The 25,738-nt window shown below is 40.1% G+C and overlaps 3 protein-coding genes and 1 pseudogene across 3 annotated transcripts in view; all 4 read left to right on the forward strand.

The window, feature by feature from the left end:
* LOC140941648 (uncharacterized) overlaps positions 1–25,738 on the forward strand; it is a 563,750-nt gene that overhangs the window by 36,579 nt on the left and 501,433 nt on the right. The gene's annotated exons all lie outside the window — the stretch shown is intronic.
* LOC140940613 (low-density lipoprotein receptor-related protein 6-like) overlaps positions 3,310–25,738 on the forward strand; it is a 36,254-nt gene continuing 13,825 nt past the window's right edge. The window contains exons 1-4 of the mRNA XM_073389607.1: positions 3,310–3,757; positions 12,460–12,543; positions 12,770–13,178; positions 20,507–20,925. Of these exons, the coding sequence (XP_073245708.1) occupies positions 3,310–3,757; positions 12,460–12,543; positions 12,770–13,178; positions 20,507–20,925 (1,360 nt within the window). The remainder of the gene's footprint in view (positions 3,758–12,459; positions 12,544–12,769; positions 13,179–20,506; positions 20,926–25,738) is intronic.
* Positions 22,283–23,460, forward strand: LOC140940615 (uncharacterized; annotated as a pseudogene).
* On the forward strand, positions 24,679–25,289 carry LOC140941643 (uncharacterized). Its single transcript, XM_073390664.1, has one exon. The coding sequence runs from the start codon at positions 24,679–24,681 to the stop codon at positions 25,255–25,257; it is 579 nt and encodes a 192-aa protein (XP_073246765.1). The 3' UTR covers positions 25,258–25,289.

Here is a 25,738-nt window from a genome sequence, read left to right on the forward strand (position 1 = left end):
ACAGTTCCGTAAGGGTTTATGGTATAATAATGAGGGGGACATTGGGGGACTGTCCAAACCGCAATACCGCGGAAAAAAATAACAAACACCCCATAAGCGCAAAAAAACGTGGCGAAACACCGACATCACAATTTTAAATTGTGTCCTTCGATTAATCTAATCTAAATCTCCATACAATTAGGGACTGAGGATCTCGGAGCTAGTTAGCGATTACAAGAGAGTGAGACTGACCTCAAGACTCTATGTTTCACTTACTGTATTTTTGCGAACTCTATTTTCAGTCATGCAGATAGAAAAATGCTTACATGTAATTAACAGAAATAAAAGAACTCCTGCAAATCATTCCTAAATATTAACGTTTATTCATTTGATTGCTGCATGATTAAGTATTGGGAAAAGGTACAGTCATTGCCAGGGAAAATCGAGCTGCAATTTGCAAGAAAACGGTATAACAAAGTTCGTGTGTAACTCCAAATCAATTTTTCTTATCTATTGCATATTATAAACCAGCGCAGGTTAATCAAGTCTTTTGCTATCCACCAATAATATAATAGAAGGTTCATTTTGTTTGTATGTCATTACATTCGTAGTTTTCCTTGTCCTATCCGCACGCCTGCAGTGCCGTAGCCAGACCAAACGGCCAACCGAGGCAGGCGGGAGTTGCTAGGGGGGTTCGGGGGCATGCCCCCCCCCCCCCGAGAAATTTTGAACTTTAGTCTCTCGGAAATGCGATTTGCAGCGTTTTCTGGGCCTTTCGGTAACTTTTTTTCGAGTTAATTTAAGTGGAATTTAAAAAGCAATAATCAGAAACAAGCTACATAATCTGGGTGACCGTTAACCTCGCCAATGGTTTTGATCAGTATTTGTTCAAAAAAAAATTTGAGTTAACGTACGTAGCCCCTTGAGATCGATGATATGGTAATTTTTTCATAGTATATTGACTGAATTGCTGAATTCTTTGTAATATCATGATGCGATAAAAATATCCGATGATCGCTTATGTAAAATAAAAATGATCGGCGAAATTCGTCAAAATTTTACCGAGGCGAGTGCCTCGGTTGGCCTCATACTAGCTACGGCGCTGGCCTGGAACAGACTACGTCGAAACACGTTTGCAAATTCTTTTGGAACATTAACTCGCAGTATTTCGAAGTAACAGAATTGAACAAAACGTTAAAAGCCGCCAATCGCTAATCACCTCCAAAGTATCACGAAGAAAAGCTTGGCTTCTTAACATGTATTTGGACATTGTTTTTCGTTCTTTTTCTACTTTTTCTTGTAATCATTGTCATAGCGCAAAAAACTAAATTCGGTTACCGCTCTTTTGTAAATTTTTTTTTTATAGAGGCATCGTAAGCTGTAGAACACGCGCATTGTACTTTCTCATGTGACTCATAAGACAAGAATTTTAGCTAAATGCAATAAAATACACTTCTCGTAGAACGGGATAAGCATAAATACTCAGTACCACCCTCTCCCCCCTCGCCCTAAAGGTTAGTGAAATCCCTAATCTCGTACCCAGATCTCTCGCTGACAAAGCCAAAGGCGAGATCTGGCCCCAGTTGTCGCGTTGAATTTGATGTTAAAAAGGTAAAAAAGAACACAAAAAATAGTTTATTCATACTTAAGATGTGCTCATAACCACGTTTTGATAGAAACAAACTTCACGGCTCTGTCAAATTCCTTGTTTAACTCGTCAAAAATTGAGGATTTATTTATGTAAGTCTGGTGGACATGAAAGTATGGACAACTACAGAACTACAGACCAATCTCCATATTGCCGGTTATGTCGAAAATTACGGAGAAAGCTGTCAACGTTCAATTACAACGGTACCTACAGAGGTTTGACCTTTTGAGTCGATTTCAGGCAGGGTTAGACAACACCATTCAACGGAGGGTGTTGTGATCTATATTGCAGAGTCGGGAAAGCTAACAGATGTTTTCTTTATTGAACTAAGGAAGGCCTTTGATTCTGTGCCGCACAGTAAACTCTTATCCAAATTGAAAAGATCTGGCTTTGGAGAAAATTCTATTAATTGGTTTACAAGCTATCTATCCGACAGATTTCAAGCTGTCTTCCTGGATAACGAGTTGTCGAGTCCCTTTGCCGTCCTAAGTGGAGTCCCTCAAGGGAGTATCCTTGGTCCGGTTTTATTAATGATCTACCTTCCTATGTTGATGTCTGTAAAGTTATAATGTATGCTGATGACAGAGTTATCTTTTTCTCAGCTCCACTTATATCGCAAATTGAGTTACAGTTAAATTTGAAACTGATTAATCTGCTGAGTGGCTGTCTAAAAATAAAGTGAATTTAAAGAAGACTGAGTTCTTGATTTTTGGCACCCACCAAAGACTGTCGCCAAGACATCGATGGGGCTCATATAACTTTGGGAGGACAATCTGTGAAACACTGTGATGCCTTTAAGTACCTAGGCGTAGTTTTGGGCAACCGTCTTTCGTTTAATTTGCATATTTACTATAGGAAGAAGAAAGTTTCTAAAACACTGGGGATGTTCTCAAGAATCAGGAACGGAGAGATTCAAGAGGTACTCTTCCTGGCCCTCCTTAAGGCGCGCTATTGCTATCCTGATAGCCAAGGTGAAATCGCTGAAAGAAAGAAACACCAGTGACAAGCCATCTCAGAGTGTTCATTACCAACACCAATCCCCTGATGTGATCGATCGAGCTGCGAAGGTTATCATCAAGGCAGTCCAGAGAGAAGCCTTCAAGGAAGAGTTTGAAGTTATTGCTCAAAGTTCGTCTGAAAATGATAGCAGCCGTAACGAAGCCAAAGTGAGAAAGAAGTCCCTGAAGAAATCGACTCTGTACCAGTTAGACCCCTACGTCGACGATGCAGGTATACTGAGAGTAGGCGGCCGCCTTCGTCAGACCAACTTGAGTTTCAACGAAAAGCACCCAGTGCTGTTACCTAAAGGGCACCACGTGTCAATGCTAATATTGCGCAACTACCACGAGCAAGTACATCACCAGGGACGTCAGATTACCCATGGAGCCCTGCGAAACGCCGGGTACTGGCTCGTAGGCGGTCACGGAGCTGTAGCTAGCCTGATCGGCTCATTCTTCACGTGCAGAAGGCTACGACGTCCTATGCTGGAGCAAAAGATGGCAGACTTACCTCCAGAAAGAGCAGAGATTGGGCCGCCTTTTACCAACGTAGGGTTCGATGTGTTTGGGCCTTGGACAGTATAGACAAGAAGGACTAGAGGAGGAGTAGCACTTAACAAACGCTGGGGCATAGTTTTTACAATTTTGGTCAGCAGAGCGATCCACATCGAGCTCCTGGAGACGATGGACGCCAGTTCATTCATATGTGCCCTAAGACGGTTCTTTTCCATACGAGAACCGGCACTAAGGCTGAGATGCGACCAAGGCAGCAATTTCGTAGGAGCAAAGACGGAGTTAGATGAATCCTTAGCCGAAATGGATAAGCAGGCAGTGGAGAAGTATCTAACCGAACAAGGCTGCGAATGGCAATTCAATCCACCGCACGCGTCCCATTTCGGCGGAGTCTGGGAACGTCAAAAAGGCACAATTCGGCGCACCCTGGACGCCATGCTGTTAGAGACAAGAGCACAGAAACTGACCCACGAGCTACTCGTTACCCTGATGTCCGAGGTTACCGCCATAGTTAACTCCCGTCCCATAACAGCCATACCGACCGACACAGACGAACCTCTCCCGCTAACACCATCGATGTTGCTGACTCAGAAGACACGACCACTTGGTCCTCTCCCAGGCAAGTTCGTGTCACGGGACGTCTATGCTCGCCGGAGATGGAGAAAGGTGCAATACCTGGCGGACCAGTTTTGGACGAGGTGGAGACGAGAATACATCCAGAACTTACAACTGAAGACGAAGTGGAACAGGGAGCACCCAATCTAGCGGTCGGCGACATCGTGATGATGAAAGACGAGCATCGCACAGGAACAATTGGCCATTGGGCAGAGTAGTTCATGCGAGCAGAAGTGAGGACGGAAGGGTTCGAAAGGCAACCGTGTTGATCTGCGGAGATGGACAGAGAAAGACCTACGAACTACCAATCTGTACGCTGGTACTTCTGGTTCCCTCCGATAACAATCCTGTCCGCTGAGAGGAACTAACATAGAGCAAAAATCCATGCAGATCCTTGGGCGAGGAGTGTTACGCGAGTCACGCTCGTTTCCGTTTGAGTTAATCATTGTTGCAATTGATTCACTGACTGTTTAAGTAATGTAATAGGATAGGTTAAATTAGGCACCCGGAGTTAAGAGATTGATCCTTTCATCTGTTGGAGTAACCTTTTTTTTTTTTTGATTTTGCCGTTTCTTTTACGCATCGCTAGGAGTTGGACAGCGTAAGTGATTGTGATTTTAAATGTTTATTCGTTTTATTCGTTAGTTTTCGAATTCTAGCCGCATTTTTATTGTAATCTTCGATCTTGTTGTAGTTTTTCCACCACGTGCCATAAGAGTCAATGCAATGAATAAAGAATCAAGTTAATTTTACAATTGTGGCATTGAGGTTGCAACGGCGTTTCTCGAACGACCCACTACGTCGTGCTCGGGATCGCGACAATGATTGAGAAATAAAAATCAATCAGCGGGCTTAAAACTAAAAAATTAATATTTCTTTTGTTCATGATTGTGACTTGCTTGCCGCCACGTTCAGTACAATCCACAGATCGACACAAACGAAAAATCATGCAGCTTTGCCTTTGGCACGTTCAGTTCTATCGCAGTCAGCTAAAACTTGGTATAAAATTTCACAACACGGTATTACAGGTACCTTTCTCTCTCAGCTTTTTGTTTTTGCTTGTGCTCAGTTTCCCATAACGTTTTTTTTAAAAAAAAAGGAGAAAAGAAAAATCCAACAAACAACAAACTTCAAACTGGTCTGATCGAAGTAGTGAGATTTCACTCGAATGCCGGGGATGAATGAAAAAAAGGCACTCACCGCGTCCTTGCACGTGATTACTTTAGTGACTGCTGATTGGTACGGTTCTGACAGTTCCTGGCTTATTTCTCAAATAAAGATTATCGAAACCATGAAACTGTTCTCAGCGAAACTAATAGGACCAAATTAGGCACTAAAATCGCTTTTGATTTTTTAAAGTTCAGCGAAGCGAGTGAACAACAGAGAATCAAACATAGCCAGAGGTCGAAGTTATTCATAACAATTCAATTTATACCTTTAAAAGGTTGCGCTGTGTTCCCTTGAAAACCCCCAAATTTTGTGATCCTGCCAGCCGCTCCTAAGTAAGGGTTCCCTCTCCGTTATAGAATTTTCATCATGTGACCGTGACCTCGTGAACTATTGTTTTGACGCCAAATATGCCGATATTATGTGGTCACGTTCAGGTCTATACCCTGGGGAGGCTTTCCATAGATGGTTTTTCTTTCGCGCGAGTTACTCAATTTAATCTGGAGTGGATCTTTAGTAAGTTGGATTCCGGATTCCAATCTTTAATAAGATTCCGAATTCTTAGTGCTGGATTCCGGATTCCAAAGCCCAGGATTCCGGATCCCACAAGCAAAAAATTCCTGGATTCCGGAATCCGAAATCCCTTACATGGGGCGAAATTTTTTAATAAGTGAAAGACAACAACGTGTCAGGTTGAGTGGACAATACTCTTCTATGAGAACTATAATGAAGGTTGTCTTCCAGAGATGAACTTTGGGTCTCATTCTTTTTAGTATTTTCATGAATGACCTGTCTTATGCCAAAGATGAATGCACATTATTCACGTATGCCGATAACACTCAACTGTTTAAGTCTGCGGAAAATATTGACCAGGTTGAACATGCCATTAATGCCGATCTGAATCAAAGGCTACTAGGAGCGAACTCATGGATGAATTGAATTAGTGTAGAAAAGGCAGTTCAATAATCAAAGAAAAACATATAAATGTTTTTGGACGCTTCATTGTGTACGGACTTGCCAAAATACAGCGTGACTCGAAGTATTCGATTGCATGTGCACATGAATATTCTAGAAACTTATTATCAGCCCAGCATTTCCAACGTATTTCTACTTATAACGAAAAGATCACTTTAAGCAAGTATTAACGCTTTTTAGTTGTTAAATAATGAGGAGTATGTCCAGGATCGATCTTGTTAGCAAAAATTTGCTAGCAAATGTTTTTTGATGTGACTGTCAAACACTTTCCGAACGATAGTGCACTTTCTTGTAAAATAGCTAAATTTTACATAAGCCCGAGTTTTATTTAAACCGTGGTTTTAAACAATATTTTAATGGACCTCGAAGGTTTCTTATAAGTGCGATGCTTTTAAATAAATGTTTCCATATGCTGTTCACAAAGAGTACGTGACGGTTCGTTTTTGTAGTACGAGCTAATAATCACAGAATTCAGGCGTTTATGGTTAAATTAAACTGCTTCAGAACGCGCTTTTGCTAAACACTAGCTAAAAATTACTGTAATCAAACGGACTAAGCTCGAAGCTGTTCGTGCTCTGACCTAGCTAAGTAATTTAAAGGCAGTCAAGGTATCTGATTTCCTTTCTCTACCTAAATATTCTAGAAACTTGTTTATACCAGCGCAGCATTTTCTGTACAAATTACATAGCACAAATGAATGGAATCATCGACAAACAAAAGCATACTGGGCAAAGATCACCTAAGAATTCAAGCAAAATAGCGTAACGCTTGTTGGTTCTAAAACCTGTGCTTCTAGTTGACACAACATTATTTCATTCCCTGTTTGCATACGAAGACAAATCGTCGAATGGATTCCTCCAAATAATTGAATAAACCGCAGTAGATACTCCTCAATGTCGCTTTAACAATTCGACGACCGTTTTTTTTTTTTTTTTTTTTGCTATATAGGCTCTTTGACTTATTCGCTTTTCGCTGAACTAAATCCCATCGCGGTCGTCGTTCACACTCCTGTCGATCGCATCTTCTCCTGATCAAGTTATATCGGGAACAAATGTGCACAATTCGTCCAAATGTACAGCAATGATCCACGCTCAATTATTTCAATGTCCTTTTAACAATTCCTAGTCCATTTCTTGCAGATGATATTGTCAGTGTTCTTTAGAATATCTCCATTATACAAACCCCATCTCTATAATGTGTCGGGAAAAAATCTACGCTTTACCAGTACCCTCTAGAATACGCCAAACATGTGCACAAAAGGCACTTGGAACAAAAGTAATACTAAGTAAGGGAGGTAAGAGTTAAGTGTTTAATCTGGCTTAAATGAGTAAATTAATTAGAATCGAGTGAGTGAGTGAGTGAGTGAGTGAGTGAGTGAGTGAGTGATCGAGTGCCATTCGAGTGCTTCCAAAAGCCAATGGCACGACTACGTCATCTGTGAGCTGAAAAGGTTGATGAGTGGTATGAATTCAATCAAACAAGAGAAATCATTCAAAATATAAAGCAATTACTTTTGGAGGGGTCGAGAGAAATCCTGTGTTGACCTGTGAAGGAGCCGTTATCCCTGTTCAAGACGAACTGGAACTCCTTGGCGTCACTCCCGATAGTAAGCCTAAATTTGAGGGCCAGATTCGTAAAATCTGTCGCAAAGTTAGTCAACAGGTTGCTGTTCTCAATCGTCTGAAGAAAATATTGCCTTTTGAATTGAGGACAGATATATATCGTGCTTTCATTGCACCGCATTTTAATTACTGTTCAGAGTCGTGGCATCACTGCGGCAAAAGAGGTTTCGGCAAACCTTAAAAAAAAAAACAATGACCCGTAACAAATCAACCACGTACGAGACGTTGCTTAAATAACTAAACCTGATGTCCCCACTTAATCAAATAATTGTTCAAATGGCCACCGGTGTTTACATAGCTATCCATGGGTATAAAGTCTCCAAAAGGAATAGAAGAGCTATTGCATGAACGATAAACTAATTATAATCTTTGAAGAAAACACATCCTCGAGCTGCTTAAAGTTTAACCTTCTATGGACTTAAATAGTGGCGTTATACTGCAGCTAAGATTTGGAACGCTCCTCCGGATCAGTTTCGTGCCGCTAATAAAATCGGAACATTTAAGAAGTTGATGTCAAAGTTGGATTTCTCAAATTTTACATTTTAATCGCGTAAATAGATGTAAATACACTTTGCTTATAGCTTTTATAACATAATGAAATAATCTTGTGATCTACTTTTAGTTTTAATAATTTAATTTTAACTGTGAATATGTTTTTACATAGGTTTTTAATGAGAAATCTTCTTTTTCTATTATTATTATTATTATTATTATTATTATTATTATTATTACTATTACTACTAGAAGTTCTCATTGAGAAGGGAAGTGCTGCCGTTAGTTGCGATGCGAATAGGACAAAGACAGTTTGTAGAACAGTTGAACATATGAATTCTTTTTTATTAAAGTCAATAAATTAGACTTGCTGGCATTATGAAACACTCAGAGTGTAATATAAAAAATGAACCAATCACGATGACAAATATGCTTACATTCATATAACTCGCTGAGGTTTCAATACCATTTTGTAATTCATTTTAATAATACACGAAATTCTAAAACAACAGCAGTGCTAATAGGCTATTTCTTCATCGAACAATCATCGTACACAGGATGAGATGAGTTGCGAACAAATAACGTAAAGGCCAAAACTTGTATATTCACAGGTCAGGTAGATGTAAAGCACATGCCGTTCACTTATGTAACTTACAATCCTGATTCCCGAGATAACAATCTGTGTGACAAAAGAATACTCGTTGTAACTAATCTTGAAACCTAGATTAAAAAAAATAAACCTAAAAAAAGGTTCCGTACAATACTTCTTGAACTGTTCTTACCGTTTAGGGCGTTTAAAAAGACAGCAAACATCCGATAAACTACGATTTCTGCACAGATCTTACATGAGAGCAAAACAAAATGGCGGGTTGCTCCTAAGAGAAAAACAGGCGCGGCAGCTAAGCACTTGCTTAAGCAAACCGCTCACTGCACAGCGTTGCAGTCACAGATTGATTGAACCATCGAACCATGCAACCATTGAACGAAAAATCTCAAATCGCTCAAGAATATGGTCTGCTGCCGGCTGATGCCCGTCAGCAATTATATTTATTTATTTTCCGTGGCATGTCTGTAAAGTAGCTAATTAGCTGAGAACGTTGACCACGTTAAATATAGATTATTGTATTGTACACCTTTTGCTGTTCATTACGAGAAAATACGCAATCATCTGTGTGAAACGGCGACCAATATTTTTGTATGTATATGTATATTTTTCTCTTTTGTATGCCCAATGACGCAAATGAATGCCCAAAAATGTTATTGAATGTTGATTAAAATGCAAAAATCGTTATTGAATCTGATTTATGCGCAAATGTTCGCCTTTTCGCGCTGATGAACGTAACTTCGCGCTGTTGGTCGCCATTTCACGCAAATGAATCGTATTTTCTCGTAATGAACAGCAAAAGGTGTATTTATTGTGGTCAGCTTTCCGCGAGCAAGATGGTAAGATCGACGGGTTTTTGATTTAGCGTCGAAATCTTTTAATTTTTGCCTCTTTTCGTCGCGGTTTTTTCATTTTTTCGTTGTTTTCGTTAAATTAGGGCTGTGTACGTTACACGTGAGGAGTTAGAGAAGATCTTATTACTGAAAATTGAACCTATCGAAAACTCGCTGAACTTTAATGGCGACGAGTTCAAGAAGTTGCTAAGTCGGGTGGAGACGCGCGAGAAGAGAGCTACTAATTTATTTTATTCCAATCTTAGTCTGACTGAACTAGAGGTTGTTCTTGACAATAATCTAAAATTTGTCTCTAGTTGGATTATGGCAAACCTGCTCTTATTAAATGTCGACAAGACAAACTTCAACAAGTCACGTAGTCAAATTATTAATTGCCAAAAGGGAGATTAAACAAGACAAATTTATTAAATATTTAGGATTTACATATTAACTCACACCTTAGTTTGAAGTTCCACATTTTGCATATTAAGCGCTGTATTGGAATTATTGTTTATTGTTTATTGTTTATTGTTTTGTTTGCCAAAAATTATACAAATCAAATAAAATCTAATTACTTAAACTCTCATGGCGAGGAAGCCCAAGAGAAGCCACCGGGCTTATAAGGAATGGGCTCCCTCAGTTAGATAATTAGAAAAAAATATTATCATAATTACACATGGGAAAATCAATGGCAGAGCTAGAGTAAATCTTAAAATAAGTATATTAGATAGTCGTACTAATCATAGTTCTAGGCTAAAAAAAGCAAGATGACAAAAAGAAAAAAAACAAAAAACAAATGAAAATAAAAGAGCAAAGGAAGATATATATATATATATATATATATATATATATATAAATTCGTTTTCTGAGTAGAACGTATTTCGTAGAGCGCTCGACTCAATTGATTGAGGAGCATCAGCTATAACTTCACAGAAGTTCAGGTTTCACGAGTAATCATCGTTTTATTGCTACAGAACTGTTTCGTATGGTGCAAGGACCACACTCATCAGGCAATTTTGACGACTGAATTGTTGGAATTGGAAGGCTGGCAGTTAAATGCGAAAATTAAAATGGTTGCTATGGTAGATGCGTTACATTCAGGTTATATGAAACTGTTGAGAGGGTTGCTAGGTAACAAAAACATTATATAAGGGGGATTATCTGTCGTTATAAAAAATGTGATATAAGCGGCCTTTAAGCTACGTTACTCTAAAGTTTCCAAGTACATATCGATTTCTGTGGGGGCATGAACTTGCTAATTCGTTTCTTCTGTTGAGGCTACACAGTTCTTTTTTACAGATGATTATGAACTTTTCATTCAGGCAAAGACTACATTTTTTGTTAATGTTGCTGTAGGGTTTACATTTCTTAAGAATTTTCCATTTAATCTGAAACTGTTTGTTTTCGTTTTGTAAGTTCCGAACATATTTTGAGAGTTCTGTTTCGTTTCTTCTTTTCGAGTGTCGAAAGGATGTTTTGTGGTTCCTGTAAAGTTCCTTAAAGTTTGTGGCTAGTCCAACGTAGGTTTCAGTAGCTGTCTCAGTAGTAACCGTGGCTTGATAGATGACGTTAGTTTGAAGGCATTTTCCTTCTAATGGGCAATCAGACTTTTTCCTACAATTGCAGGTGTCGGGTTGCGGTGTTGGGGCATTTGCATTGGAAAGAACGTGTTTGTTGTGTGACGATATGATGGATTTCATATTTGGCATACATGAGTAGCTTAGCTTGAGAGTGTGTCTGTTGAAGATCTTGTAGAGTGGATGTTTTTTCTGGAAGCATTTATCGACGATGCGGAGGAACTTTCTGCCTTCCAATTCCAACAATTCAGTCGTCAAAATTGCCTGATGAGTGTGGTCCTTGCACCATACGAAACAGTTCTGTAGCAATAAAACGATGATTACTCGTGAAACCTGAACTTCTGTGAAGTTATATATATATATATATATATATATATAAATTACTATCGGTAATACTTTCTAAAATTAGGTACTTTGTCAGCCAACAAGTCCTTGTTCAGTTATACTACACACTTATTTATCCTTTTTTGACTTATAGCTTAATTAGCTGGGGAAATACATAACCAACTTCTCTACAGCCTCTTATCACTTTACAGAAAAAAGCAGTTAGAATAATAACCTTTTCTGATTTTAACTCTTATTCTAGTCCTCTCTTTCGCAAGTTGGGGCTAATATAATATTTAATATATTTAGACAGTGTTCTTTTTATGCATTATAGACTTCCACGTGCTTTCAATAATTTCTTTAAAAGCATTAATAAAGTATATCAATATGCAACCAGACTGGCCTCTAAGAAGTCTTATTATTTACCGAAAGCTAGGGCGAATTATGGAATATTTAATATCCGTTTCAGTGGGCTTACTCTGGAATGCTATTAAAGAAGATCTAAAATCAGCGAATCGTTTTCGCTTTAAAAAGGTTTTAAAAGAATCTGTCATCTCCAAATATTGATTGTTGTACTTTATATGCAGCTAATTGTGTGCACAGCCGTTGCTTTGTCTTGCTTCTTTGTTTATTCGTTTGTGTATTTGTTTATTTATTACAGCTTAAATATTTTTTCTTTTTGTGTTTTTGTTTTTTAATAAGAACTTTGATATCTAGTTACTTTCCAGCATGGCCCAGCCACTCAGCGCGATTAGCTTTTGCTATTTCTAAGTGGCTGTGCTCTCTTTTTTTTCACAATTATTTACTTTTTATGACTCTACACTTTTGTATCAAGACCACAATAAAGATTGTTGTGTGTTGTTGTATGTTACAAGAGTGCGCAGAATACCCGTAATGGCCACGCAAAGTTTCGATGAATACGCTCTGAATGTTGAGTTCACTATTTTACACTTCAAATTTACCTTTTGGTTTGATCCCATTTGCGGGATATTTAAATCTGAGATATACTTAATTCCAGGCTTTCTACATAAACACAGTGGAGCGATGGGTTAACCTGGTGTCAGAGTACGTGATTTGCGAATAATCTTTTTTTCCATACGTGCATCTTTTAGGAAAAGATGTAGGCTTATGTTATCTGTTTATTTACAGAACATTTAGCAAATCCTCGGAGAACATTGGCGATGAATTAGGAGAGGGTAATGATGCCCGTTTATAGAAACTTTGCTGATGTATTCTTCCTTTGAGTTTTGTGTCTGGAATATGTGAAATTTTGGAGATAACTTTATTAGACGTGCGTTCATAAAAGCAAAATCAAAATTGATTGCCTCTGCTTTCGATTCGATTAACAATGCAGAACTTGGTATCTTCAGTTAATTCATACTTCTTTTAAGCTAACAGGTTTCTTTCTTTTCTGACTCACAGCTTATTCACCAAGGCTTTTATTTGTCAATCGAACGGATATTAGAACAGTTTGGACGACTAGCAAGAACCAAAATGAAACTATCATTGTTAACGGTTTGGACAATGCCATCGCAGTGGACTTTCATTATACAAAGGGATTTATATTTTGGACCGACGTTACCTTGGAAAAAATCAAGCGAATTCGCGTCTCTACAGGAATAATCGAGGATGTTGTTTCGGTGGGTTTGGGAAAACCCCAAGGACTCGCTGTAGATTGGATTGCAGGAAAACTGTATTGGACCGATTGTAGAGATGCTGAATGGGAAACAAATAGAATAGAGGTCGCCAATTTAGATGGATCTAATCGTAAAGTTCTCTTTTGGAGAGACTTGGGTCTTCCAAGGGCAATTGCTGTCGATCCGTTATTGGGGTAAGTGTGACTAATTTTTCTATTGCTAACTTAAATACATCGAGTTTGGTTGATTGAATATACTTCATGCTGAAATATTCTGCGATTTGCGGAATAGTACTAGTGTTCATGAAATGCTGGTTATGATTTCGAGAAAGGTTTTCCAATGGCTTTCACTTTAAGCGATAAATTCAGGTCGTAAGGATTCAAGAGGTAAGTTAATGAACTATGCAACAATTAAAAATACATTAGGCTCTGAGCTTTAGTAAACAAACACTAATCTATCACCATTTTGGTCACCCCACCACTGCATTTTTGTGTAGGTTTTTGCAATTTTCTGCTGGCTTATTAGATACTGAAAAATCTGCTTAATCATAAACATGTAGCTGGAACGTATTCCAAGATTTAAGATAAAATTCTGAGCCCTTGAGATCCCTCTCATCATTCATCCTGGAACTTGAAGATTCCTGTGTTGTTATTTTTATCTGACCTTCGTGTCATTTTATAGCCTGGAACCATCTTATATTGCACTAAAAAAGGAAGAGAAAATGTTGTATTATAATTCTGCAGAGACCGTTTGGTTTTAATTATGTGCTTTGGAAAAAATGTTAGTGTGCAATTTTCAGAGGAACAATTAGAACCCTTGAAAGTTAATTGTGTTTCAAAGAGATTTTTTCCTTCTGTGCCGCTAATGAGTGACTACGGACCTGTGAAACAACACAAGTAGCGGCTTTCCTTTCTGTCAGAAAATCTTTTAAAGTACAAGTGTTATCAGGTTCCAAAATGGCGGTCGCTCGGATCGATCTGGGGAGAGCGGCGTGGAAACTAGGCATCGGGGGCCGGCGGCAGGATCATTCTGCGTTTACATATGGTAATCGTGTGCGATCATGCCTCAAAATTGCGCTGTTACATACTGTACTAAGAAAGTGTATGAGGAAAATGGCGTGAAAATCTCTTTTCATATTAAGTTTCCAGACGACGAAGGTGTGTTCAGGCAATGGATTGTTGCAATACGAAGAGATATAGGGTAAATTTTCAAGCGACACAAAACTAGCGAGTTTGCTCTCGCCACTTTAAGCCAGCAGATTACATCCGTTTGCTTACAGGTCGCAAGAAAACATTAAAATCTGCTGTCCCATCCGTATTTCCTTGGACGAAAGGTTCGCCGGCAAAAAGAAGACCGCCAAAGCATAGAAGTTCGATCAAGGAAAAAAGCCCGAAGAAAACCTCCGAAACGACAACGATAAGCGACAGCAGCAATTCCACGTGTGTGTCAATTACTCCTGTAGATCCCCTGGAAAATCAGGAGTCTCCCGATCTTGAGAATTTCGACAATTCTTCTGCTGAAGAGCTGCTGGACGACCGCGAAGAAAAGCTTCGTAATTTGGAATCTGAAAAGGCTAAGCTAGAAGGAAAAATCAAACAACTCACGATGGAAATAGAACGGCTATCTGCTAAGAACAATTCGTTGCAAGCAAAGGTATTTAGCATAGACAGATTTATCACGTCAGACAAAGATTTGTCGTTCTATACCGGATTTCCCAATGCTAGCGTTTTGGAAAGTATTCTTCGGTACTTAAATCCTGGGAAAGGAGTTGTGAACATAAACTATTGGCATTCATCCACAGATGATACGAAAAATGTGAATCAGGAAGGTGACAAGGATGCCCCTAAACAAGGAGGGCCAAGGCAACTGAGCCCAAGGGAGGAACTTTTTTTAACTCTGTGCCGTCTAATACAGGGCTTTAAAGAGGAGCATTTGAGTCATTTGTATGGTATTTCTCAAGCAACTGTCAGTCGAATTGTAATTTCTTGGATTATTTTTTTGTTTCTAAAGTTCAGCACCATTCTTATATGGCCCTCTATAAGGAAAAAGTTGAAGAGCACATGCCTGCTGACTTTAAGGAGAAATACCCTTCTCCCAGGGTCATAACTGACTGTACTGAAATCCGCTGCCAAATTCCCAAGAGTCTTCTTTTTAACAGTGAGCTTTTTAGCTCATACAAAAATCACACTACTCTGAAGGTTCTGGTTGGCATCTCACCTGGGGGTGCCATAACATTCATCAGTCAACTATACACAGGCCATATTTCAAATAGAGAAATTGTTATGCCTTCAGGATTTCTAAATTTACCTTTTGCAAGAGGAGACTCCGTAATGACAGATAAAGGGTTTACTGTGCAGGATCTTCTTCCCCTTGGTGTCTGCCTTAACATCCCTCCTTTCCTTGGAAGCAAAGGTCAAATTACACCAGAGGAAGTTGTGCAAACACATCAAATTGCCTCCCTTCGAATTCATATGGAACGTGCAATCAATAAGATAAAGAACTTCCACATATGGGACAGTGTAGTACCATTTACTCTGTTCAGTGTTGTCAATCAAATGTGGTGTGTGTGTGCTTTTTTGTGCAATTTTCAAAATTGCATCATAAGCGCATAGATACAACTAATGATTTTTTTCTCATATCAACCAACTTATTGTATATTGTTTGCTCTCATATTTAGAGGGTGATTGGAAATTTATGAATTATTTTCAATGGAACAATAATATTATACCTTAAAACTTTTAAGTCAAACCTTACCCGGTTTAACCTAGTATTTACTTGTTTCTATTTTAGTAGGGTGTTATTCTTTTCTTTGCTGTTATTTTCTTGGGAATAATAATAATAATAATAATAATAATAATAATAATAATAATAATAATAATAATAATAATAATAATAATAATAATAATAATAATAATAATAACAGTTTCTTTTATCAATCAATGAACAGTAAATAGTGCAATACTCTATTTTTTCCAATCCTGAAATAATGTTTTCTCTGCACTATACTCAACATTGCCAAGAAAGGACTGGCTGTCAAAAGAAAGAAAAAAGGGAAAATAGCCCTAAAAAATAGATTATCTGACATTATTTTAAACTCTTTTAGGCTGTTATTTCCACTTTTTTCTTTCTAGAGCTGTCACCTAGGGCAAGAGGCTGGGGATTTCCCCTTGTTACTATGAGCACGAACCCCAGCTACATTGAGAGGAAAAAAAAGAAAAAAATTAAATAGGATGTGCACTGACGGACTTACCCTCCTAATTTCTCAAGTGGACCGAGCTAAGTGAATCTGTCTATAACCGGCTGTCGTTTATACAACTGTGCTCCCTTTTGAAGCTCTAGCCTACTTAATATAAACTTGAAAGCTTAGTGACTGCCCTGGGTTTATAACTACAAAATCCCATAACAATATTTTATGATCTCCTTTTTTAACTGCAAGAAACTATGGTTTACTCTATTCTCGCTTAAAGTTGACCGACTTTTAAAAAATGTAGGGCTCAGCTTAGAGTATCACTAAGTTACACTATTTGCCAACAACACTAAAAGAATAAAATACGTGGAACATTATTAAACTGCAGCCACCGGAAGAAAATGTTTAAAGTAATAGCAACAGAGTCTGTCACAGAGTCGATTCCAATGTTCTTGATCAAACTTGATCTTCTCAACGCTTAACTCTTCGCTTGTATAAACAATAAAGTTACACCACTGTGCACCTGTTAATCCCAATAAGACCTTGCACTTAATCATAATACACATGTCCTTCCTTTAATGTGGGCGTACCATCCTTATTTTCCAAAAAGAAGCCAGGATCCTCACAGGCATCAAGGGGGGAGACACTAAACTTTGAGGAGGGACTTTTCACTTCTCCAATTCCGAAGTTGTCTTTGCAGCTTAGGTCAACCACTTTTGCATCTGGTGAGCAACCTAAAATTGGGATCTTAGGTGAAACAAAGAGACCACTCTTGACTACTTTCACAGGCTTTCCTATTTTTCGCACGTATTTTTCATACTCTTTTAAAGCAGCTGGCTCATATTTTCAGCCATGTTCCACAGCAGCTGATGTGAATTCCTTTTGTGCTAAAAGATCATTTACAAACTTGTCACTTGTCACGTCCGGGTCGACCAGAAGATGATTGGTTTTGGCATTCAAATACTCATTCACGCCGTGAAAGAACAGAGCGAATTAGGCGCTTACCTTTAAGGTCCCTTAGCAACGACAAATTGCGACGCAAAACAAATATCACTTACCGCTTGCAAAGTTGTGCTTTGGTGATTAAACCTTTACAAGAATCACCACGGCACTTTAACCAAAATTGAAGCTCGCTATTTTTCAACCGATTCGGATCCCGGCCGTTCAAAGAACCGCCAGGAATGTCTTCTTCTGATAAATACGATGGACCATACGCGAAGGACGCCATAATTTTTATGTTTGACTTGACCCTCGATGCCTCGTTTCCGCGTGGCTCTCCCCAGATCATACCGCGCGACCGCCATTTTGGAATTAGGTGTATTTAGAGAAGACTTTGTTAATGGTCTTGAACAATAGGAAAGCCTTACATTTCATTTGACCTTTTCTTAAATCAGAACCCAATGAATGTTTTGTTAATTATCCATTGTTACTGAAGATTTATTTACACTGCCTAATAACAGAGTGCAAATTTAATGTCCTAAATTACTACCTTGTTTGATTTGATATGAATTCAGACTCGTGACTACGTGTAGCCTGTGTTTGAGTTTAAAGTTTCAGAGCTGGTTGGTTGGTCGTGTTATTTTTTACAAATTTAAATGCAAGCTCATGAAGGCAGTTTGTCATAATTTTCAAAATTGCCTAGAGGTGACAGGTTGTTTTTACAATATGTAAAATGTATACAGTGGAACCCGGTTAATACGGACACCAAGGGGACATATGCCATAGTGTCCGTATTACTATTCCGGGTGTCTGTATTAAGCGGACTCTCAGAGAAAACGTCAGGAACACATGTTTTATCGATATAAAGACCAAAGCAGACAGTTTTACGAGACGACGTTGTTTAATTTCTTAACTGTAACAGTTATAGGCCACATTCCATTTCACCTTGCGAACACCAAAAACCGCACTGGTATAGTCACTCATTTTATTTCAAAGTCTACCAACCAAGGATCGGCAGAAGTATTTGGAGAGGCAGTCAATCGGGGTGGAGGTCTTGGTATGGAAGTTGTGTGTACATTTTTGATGTCCTCGGAAACACGTAGATTTACTTGAACAATTACTAGACGTTAGCTGAACAACCCAGCAAAACGAGCGGAGGATGATCCTGGTACAGCGCGCAGCAAGCAAACAACGTCAAAGAGGAAGAAGGTTAAGAGCAATGGCTGCAACAAAAAGCCAAGGAAGTGAAACGTGTGTAACAGGTGGCAGAAAACTTTATTAAAGGACTATACGTAGTACAACGGTCAAACACCGGAAGAAAGACAGACTGTTCAAAATCAAATATGTCACGCTACTTTGTTACTGTTTTCTTAGTACTGTAAAAATAAAATTTTATTCACCCGTAAAAATCTGCCATTATTTGAACAGGATACAATGTCTACAATTATCACATAATTGTGTCAATGAAAATAGTCAGTGTGCAGATAACCAGTGTCCGTAAAGCGGGGTTGACAATATATGAGAGTTTGATCGGGACACAGGAAAGTGTCCGTTGTCCATATTAACCGGTGTCCGTATAAAGCGGGTTAATTTTAGAGAAAATATATGAGCTTTTTGTCGGGACAAGCGAAACTGTCCGTATTAAGTGGGTGTCCGTATTAAGCGGGTGTCCGTAGAGCGGGGTTCCATTGCAGTACGGTAATGCCGTGAATTACTTTATAAAACTAAGAGTGGATTTATTTCCAAGATATGTATATAGCCGTCACATTTGCCCGATGAATCTTCATTGTATTTAAGGTTAAAAACGATTAAAAAAAAGACAAACAAACAAACAAATACGATGACAACATGCGGTAGTATTCTTCAAATAAATCAACCCTAATCGAAAATGATGTATGTAAGAAACTGATGAGAAGGGGCACTGTTACGAAAACCACCACAAAATTGAGTCCTCTCCAACGATAACACCGAGCATAGACAAACTCAAGAAAACACGTATAATAAAAAAAAAAATGCTCTAAACGTTTATTAAAACAATACTCCCATAACTCCACGATTTTAAGATTAACTAGGCGTTTCTATAATTATTCTCGTTTCACTAAACAATTAAAACGGGATAATTATTCTAATTTCTGAAGAATAATGCGATATTACTTTTGATAATTATTCTAAATTCTAAAGACTAATGCGATATTACTTTTTTTTACACAAAATACACAGCGATTTTTGAACTACTTAGTCTACAACATATTTTCAAATTATCTTTTTCGAACACGCAGTAATAGTTCCCTTTTTAGTTCACCTTACGTATAAAACAGAGTTCCTCGTCTTTCCTTTAGTCCAGCCAGCCGCGACTCCTTCCGAACACAACACCACTTTTACTTGATCCCCAAACCTCCAAACTCCAGTAGCCGCCTTTCTCTTATATCTGTCACAGACTTGCTCCGGCTTCGGTCTCCCGGTCTGCCGCTGCTCTCTAGCCTAGTTCAGTTTGGTTTTCCGCAACCGTACGTTCTTGGAGAGATGTTATGTAACGCACTGACTTCTTGGAGAGATGTTACAGTCTCCACAATACTTCTCCTCCTCTCTCAACTTTTACAGCACATCAAACTGCTTTCACCAGACAAAATGACTTCTTTTGCCGTGAAGTTAAAAGGGACGCCTCTGCTGAAGGGATTTCGGTAGAACGGCTTGTGCTTCAAGGTCTCTCTCTTACAGTCTGTCTGAACGCGCCCTTCGCACTGACGTTTTAGCGACGCGGTTCCTTCTTAATATCTAAAACTTCCAAATCCCATGCAAAATGCAAGGTGTGGCAAAAAAGGGACTGTTGCAAAAGGTCCGATCTAGTGATTAACGGCTTACAACTAATAGAACGGCTTACAATGAATATTTTACCCAATTAGTTATATAACGAACAATAAAGTACCAACTGCAACAATAAAAGTTACGCAATAGCGTACACGGCAAAAAAAAAATACTTAAACCAAAAAAATTAACATAAAAGAAGTAACTATTATTAATTAGGCGTTCTATGACAGGCACATGTGTACTTGCATTAATATAGTGGACCACCATATCACTGTGCTTATTTCAGAGAAAGCAGCCACTAATCTCTTGGCAGAACTTAGCCTCGTAACAGTAGCTTTCCTTAACAAAGTGGTTTTTCCCTATAATGGCTGCCTCACAATATGTTTTTTAAATACTTTCAAGTTAAAACAAAGTTAATAAGAATGAAAAAATCTACTTGGTTACATTTAAAAACATGAAGAAGGATCAGTGTTTTTGGTATTGTTTGTGCCTATTGTTAATTCCAGCCAGGATTATTGTTAAAACAATCTTTATGAAGGGTAGTGTCATAGTCTGACCTCTCATTTCTTTTGATTTTATTTTTTCTAGGTACATGTTTTGGACAGACTGGGGTGAAGAACCCAAAATAGAGCGAGCTGAAATGGACAGCTCAAATCGCCGGGTTATTATACGAAAAAATATTCACTGGCCCAATGGGCTAACAATAGACTACAGTGTACAGAAGATATACTGGACAGATGCAAATTTATATTATATAGACAAGGCCAATTATGATGGCACAAATCGCGAGAGCATATTCAGGTCTTCTAGACAATGTATATTGGGACATCCTTTTGCTCTTACATTGTACGAAAATAAAATATATTGGACAGACTGGAAAACAAGAGAAATTCACTCGACAAATAAGAACAATGGACTGCGGTGTCCAGTTATTGTACCAAATACTGTTTCTCCAATGGACATTCGTGCCTATGAACCTAAGAGGCAGATGCCTAGACCTCATTTTGGTGAGTTTAATTTCAACTCTTGTTGTCTTGCTCATTTGTTTTCCTTGAGGTTTCGTGTCGATCATTATGCTGAGAGCTGTGTACCAATGACCAGTTTATTACCTTAATCTCTTTAATGTGCCTTGTGACACATACAAATGTAAGGTCTTAATGACCGGTTTATGCTAGTACATAATGTACTGTATGGGTGCCAAAATGGTTCAAATAAGCCCTTTCCTAACCTTTCACATTATTTGCTATCGATTTTGTTATTTAAGACCATGCAACAGTTAGCTAAGGTTGACATTAATAGAATTACTGTTGGTAAGTCTGTTGTGAACACAAAGCCAGTTGTCAGAAATCTGGTGTCCTGGTTTGATTCTCAGCTTGGTATACAGTCTACTCATATTAGCAAGCTCTGTAGCTCAGCCTTCTGTCATCTACACAACGAGTCATCAGTCGTATTCGCAAGTTCCTAAGCCCCCAGGAAACTAAGACCTTAGCGCATGCATTGTCACTTCTCGCGTTGGCTACTGTAATAGCCTTTTGTATGGTCTACCTGTACCTGCCTTGCAGCTTAACAAGGTTTAGCCTGTTTTTAACCCTGCAGCAAGGCTTGTTTGGTGTGCTTCCGCCATATTACACCATTGATGTATGAGCTACATTGGCTTCTGTTATAGCAGTGCATTCATTTTAAGACTTTGTTATTTGCAATCAAGGCTATCCATGGCATAGCCCCTACATGCATTTACAACTTAGTTTCTCTGAAATCACAAGGCACATATTACCTCAGATTGTCTGGTGGGATTTTGCTGCCATTGCCAACATTTAGAACTAAGGTCACATGAGGCGATAGGTCCTTCCAGGTGGCGGCGCCCAAGTTATGGAATACACTACCACGCGAGCTTTGCGACATTCCATACTTACATACTTTTAAACACCATCTCAAGATGTACCTTTTTTAGTTCGTTTATAGTGAAATGAATTTTGATTAGTTATACTTAGATTTTTTGCAGTATTGTAGATATATATTAATTCTTTTTATTTTTGTTCATATTGTAAATAGGTTTTTTTAATGCTTTTATTGCCAATGTAATGCGCATTTGGTCATTTTTATGAATACTCGTACAATGTATGTGATTAAATTATTATTATTATTATTATCATTATTATTATTATTAATGTGGCTAAATGTAATTTAGGCAAGATTAATCTCGAGCTAATGCTGCCAGCGGTCTCGCCCAGTTTGCACATGTTCTGTGGGGGCGCCCCTTTGGAGTTCGCAGGGGCAAACTACGTACAGCCTTGCTTTCTAGCGATCGTTGCGATCAATGCTTTTGTGAGCGAATCTATGCGGATTCATTAGCATCTTTCCATCATGCCTCGTTTAACTCAAAACAGTCAAGCGACGCCACTCGTCGAGGTTGAATCCGATGGTAATCGTCCGTCTTCGTGCGATGTTTTCGGTGTGTCTGCGAGCAATGCTTCGCCCCCTGAAGATGCCAATGCCTCTGCTGCCACGAATCAACCATCTCAACCGTCCCTGGAGTTTCTGGCTACGGTTGTGCAAGCTGTTAAGGCTGCTCTGGCAGCGGAACAGGCTTCGGTACCTTGCTCAGCTTCTACGGTCATGCCAAACCAAGGCCAATCTTCGTCGACCGCTTGCCCGTCCAGTGCAGTGGCCTTTGGGAGCGTTCCCTCGCTGCTATCTGCACAAGGTAGGCCAGCTTTTTTTGTTCCTACTTTTGTGTCGACCTTTTTGCCCCCGACCCCCTCGCATTCACTGTCCATTTCCAGCATGGCGACCACGTCGTCCCTGGAAAGCGTTTCATCTGCTGCCACGTTGCCCGAGGCCAACATTTCGTCAGCGACTTCGCTCCCCGTGCTGAACCAGCCCTTCATTGTCGGTCCTGGCTTCTCCCCCGTTCCTGCGAAAGTAGTCGGCCAAGTGGTGGCGGGGAAGTTCATTGACTTGGGCGATCTGCTTCCGTCGACTGTTGCGTCTGCCGAACCCGAGCCTCAGCTACTGTTTGACGGTCGTCTTGTGCTGACCTCTACTCCGAAGAAGCCTAAACGCTGCGTTGAGGACATCACCACTTGGATGGAGGCTTTCTCAGTCTATTGCCTTATAATGATCTCCTTCTTCCCGCACCGCTCACGAGACCTATTGCAGTATAAACTACTCATCCTGATGACATACCGTCAGTTTAGCGGGAGCATGCTGCAGCTGCTAATGTCGTTGACTGGTCGTCCATAAACGTCCAACTATTCAACTTCCAAGCTGCGGGAGCCTCGGCTCGTGGACCCAATGTCTCCTCGACTGACTCATCAGAACCAGCTGGAGCAAGTGCCTCTCAGATTCTGTGCAAGTCATGGAACAAAGGTCGTTGTGTGGCCCCATATGCCTCATGGCGTTTTGCCCACCGCTGTTCCAGCTGCTCTGGTGCACATCGTGCTGTCAACTACCCAGGGTCAGAGCCAGCCCAGCCCCCAGTCAAGTCTAGCCGCCGCTCGCGATCCCCGTCCCGTTCCTCCAGCAAGTCTCGGCCAACGTGAACTCTCCTTTTTTGGACTTAGTGTTTGCTGTCTGTTACTAGTTGGTACTTCCTATCTTTAATAACATAGAAAGAATAAACAGTTCTTTTATGATATGCTATTGTATGATATTGTCTGTTTCCTTTTCATAGTGCCACTCCCCCGGTGTCGGAAATAACTTCCCTCAAGGTGGACCAGTTTGCCTGGGAATTACGACATCATCCGAATCGGCAGCTATGTAACTTTGTATTGGATGGACTGCTGAACGGTTTCAAGCTCGGTTTTCAGCCTGCGCTTTCACTAAAATCAGCTTAGAAAAACAAACCCTTAGCCTACCAGCAGCCCTTAGTCATTGATGAGTACTTGGCCCATCAGGTTTCCCTGGGTAGATTGGCATGGGGTCAATTTCTGGCTTTTTCCAGGCAATACGCCTACTGCAGGTGTGGAAGTTTCCTCTGATGCAGCTGGTTCACTGGGCTTTGGTGCGTATTTAGAGGGCATGTGGTTTACTGGTTCTTGGATGTCCTCACAGCGAGAACAGTCCATTGCTTATAAGGAACTCTTTCCAGTGGTCGTCTCTGCTCATGTTTGGGGCCATCATTGGTGCAGGCGGCATGTTCTGTTTCGATTGGACAACGACAGTGTGGTGCACATTCTGAATGCTAGGACATCTAAAGTGCCATGTCTTATGCATTTTCTCCGTTCCTTGCTACTGGCCGCTGCCCGTCATAGTTTTTCGTTCTCTACCCAACATATTCCTGGAGTCACTAATTCGATAGCTGATGCCCTTTCTCGCTTTCATTAGCAGGACTTTGGCCGTTTGTCTCCGGAGGCTCATCGTCACCCAACTCCCATTCCACCGCAGGACCTCATCTCCCCACTTTAGAAGCACAGTGCTCTTCCTATTTGGCTCAGGGTCTAGCAGCATCTACCCGCAAGTCATATGCTACAGCTCAGTCCCAGTTCTTGTCCTTCTGCATTCAGTTAGGCAGGATCTACTCGTCTAGGTCTCCCTGCCCGGCAGATGAATGGACGCTCTGCTTATTTGCTACGTTTTTGGCCGCTTCTCTTCAGCACTCTTTCATCAAAAAGTATCTCTTAGGGGTGAGAGCTCTTCATATCGAACAAGGTTTTACGGATCCTCTTCACAACTGTCTTCGATTGCAGCGTGTCATTCGTGGCATCAAACGCACTCAGGGATCCCCTTCATCTAGTCGTTTACCAATTACAGATGACCTCATGCTAGTCATTTGGAAGTCCTTAAATTTGCAGCTCCCTGATCATTGTATGTTTTGGGGGGCATGCACGCTGGGGTATTTTGGGTTTCTATGGTCCGCGGAATTCACGGCCCCTTCTTTTGCAAGTTTCTCCCCTTCGGTTCATTTGGGCGTGCAGGACTCCAGCAGAGCTCCGTCGTGCATCCGAATGACTATCAAGGCTTCAAAGACGGATCCGTTCCGCAAGGGCTGCTCCATTCATATTGGCCTTGGCAAGTATCCCCTATGCGCTGTTCACGCGTTACTGGCCTACTTGGCTATCCGGGGTGATGGGCCGGGCCCTCTGTTTCTTTGTCAAAACGGGCAACCTCTCTCGCGTACTCTACTCACCAACTGGCTTCGGCAAATTATGGCCTCTTCTGGAATTTCTGGTAATTTTTCAAGCCACAGCTTCCGAATAGGCGCAGCCACCGTTGCTGGCCGCAATGGTATTCCAGGTCATTTAATTCAGGAGCTGGGGCGGTGGAAAAGCAATGCCTTTCAGTCTTACATCAGAACTCCATCTGCGGACTTAGCATCTCTTTCTCATAAGCTGGCGTGATTGGCCTTTGCTTGCCAAGGTGGTCTTCGTAGCTCATCTTCTGCGATCGTTGCGATCAATGCTTTTGTGAGCGAATCTTTGCGGATTCATTAGCCCCACCCTCCCTTCCCAGAGGGCTACTTGATTTCTGAGGTAAGTATCGGGTTAGGTAAGTATTTCCACTGGACTAGTTTCAGTGTGACGGTGCCTGTTAGCGGCTGCTACTGGTGGTTCCCGCTTGCCGGGTTGCCATGGAGACTTCCCTGCGGTGCCTGAATTACCTCGGGCCCTTCCCCGCTAACTTTTAAGGCACCAGGTCCCAAGTTCATCAATTAGCGATGAGTTTAATTATTATTATCATTATTATTATTTTATTTAGGCATTTGTTTACGGTTGTCTGTGACAATGAATGGCAATAAGAGTGGACTTGGATTGAACTTGAAAAAGCCGGGCTAGTGTTTTCACGTTTTAATTCTTTGCCTTCAAAAATAAAAAAAAAAGG

The sequence above is a fragment of the Porites lutea genome, chromosome 6, assembly GCF_958299795.1.
Source record: "Porites lutea chromosome 6, jaPorLute2.1, whole genome shotgun sequence".
NCBI classification, from domain to species: Eukaryota; Metazoa; Cnidaria; class Anthozoa; order Scleractinia; family Poritidae; genus Porites; species Porites lutea.

Bases quoted from the DNA above. Each gene is read 5' to 3' on its own strand.
- LOC140941643 (XM_073390664.1), top strand. From the start codon at position 24,679: ATGCTAGTCATTTGGAAGTCCTTAAATTTGCAGCTCCCTGATCATTGT.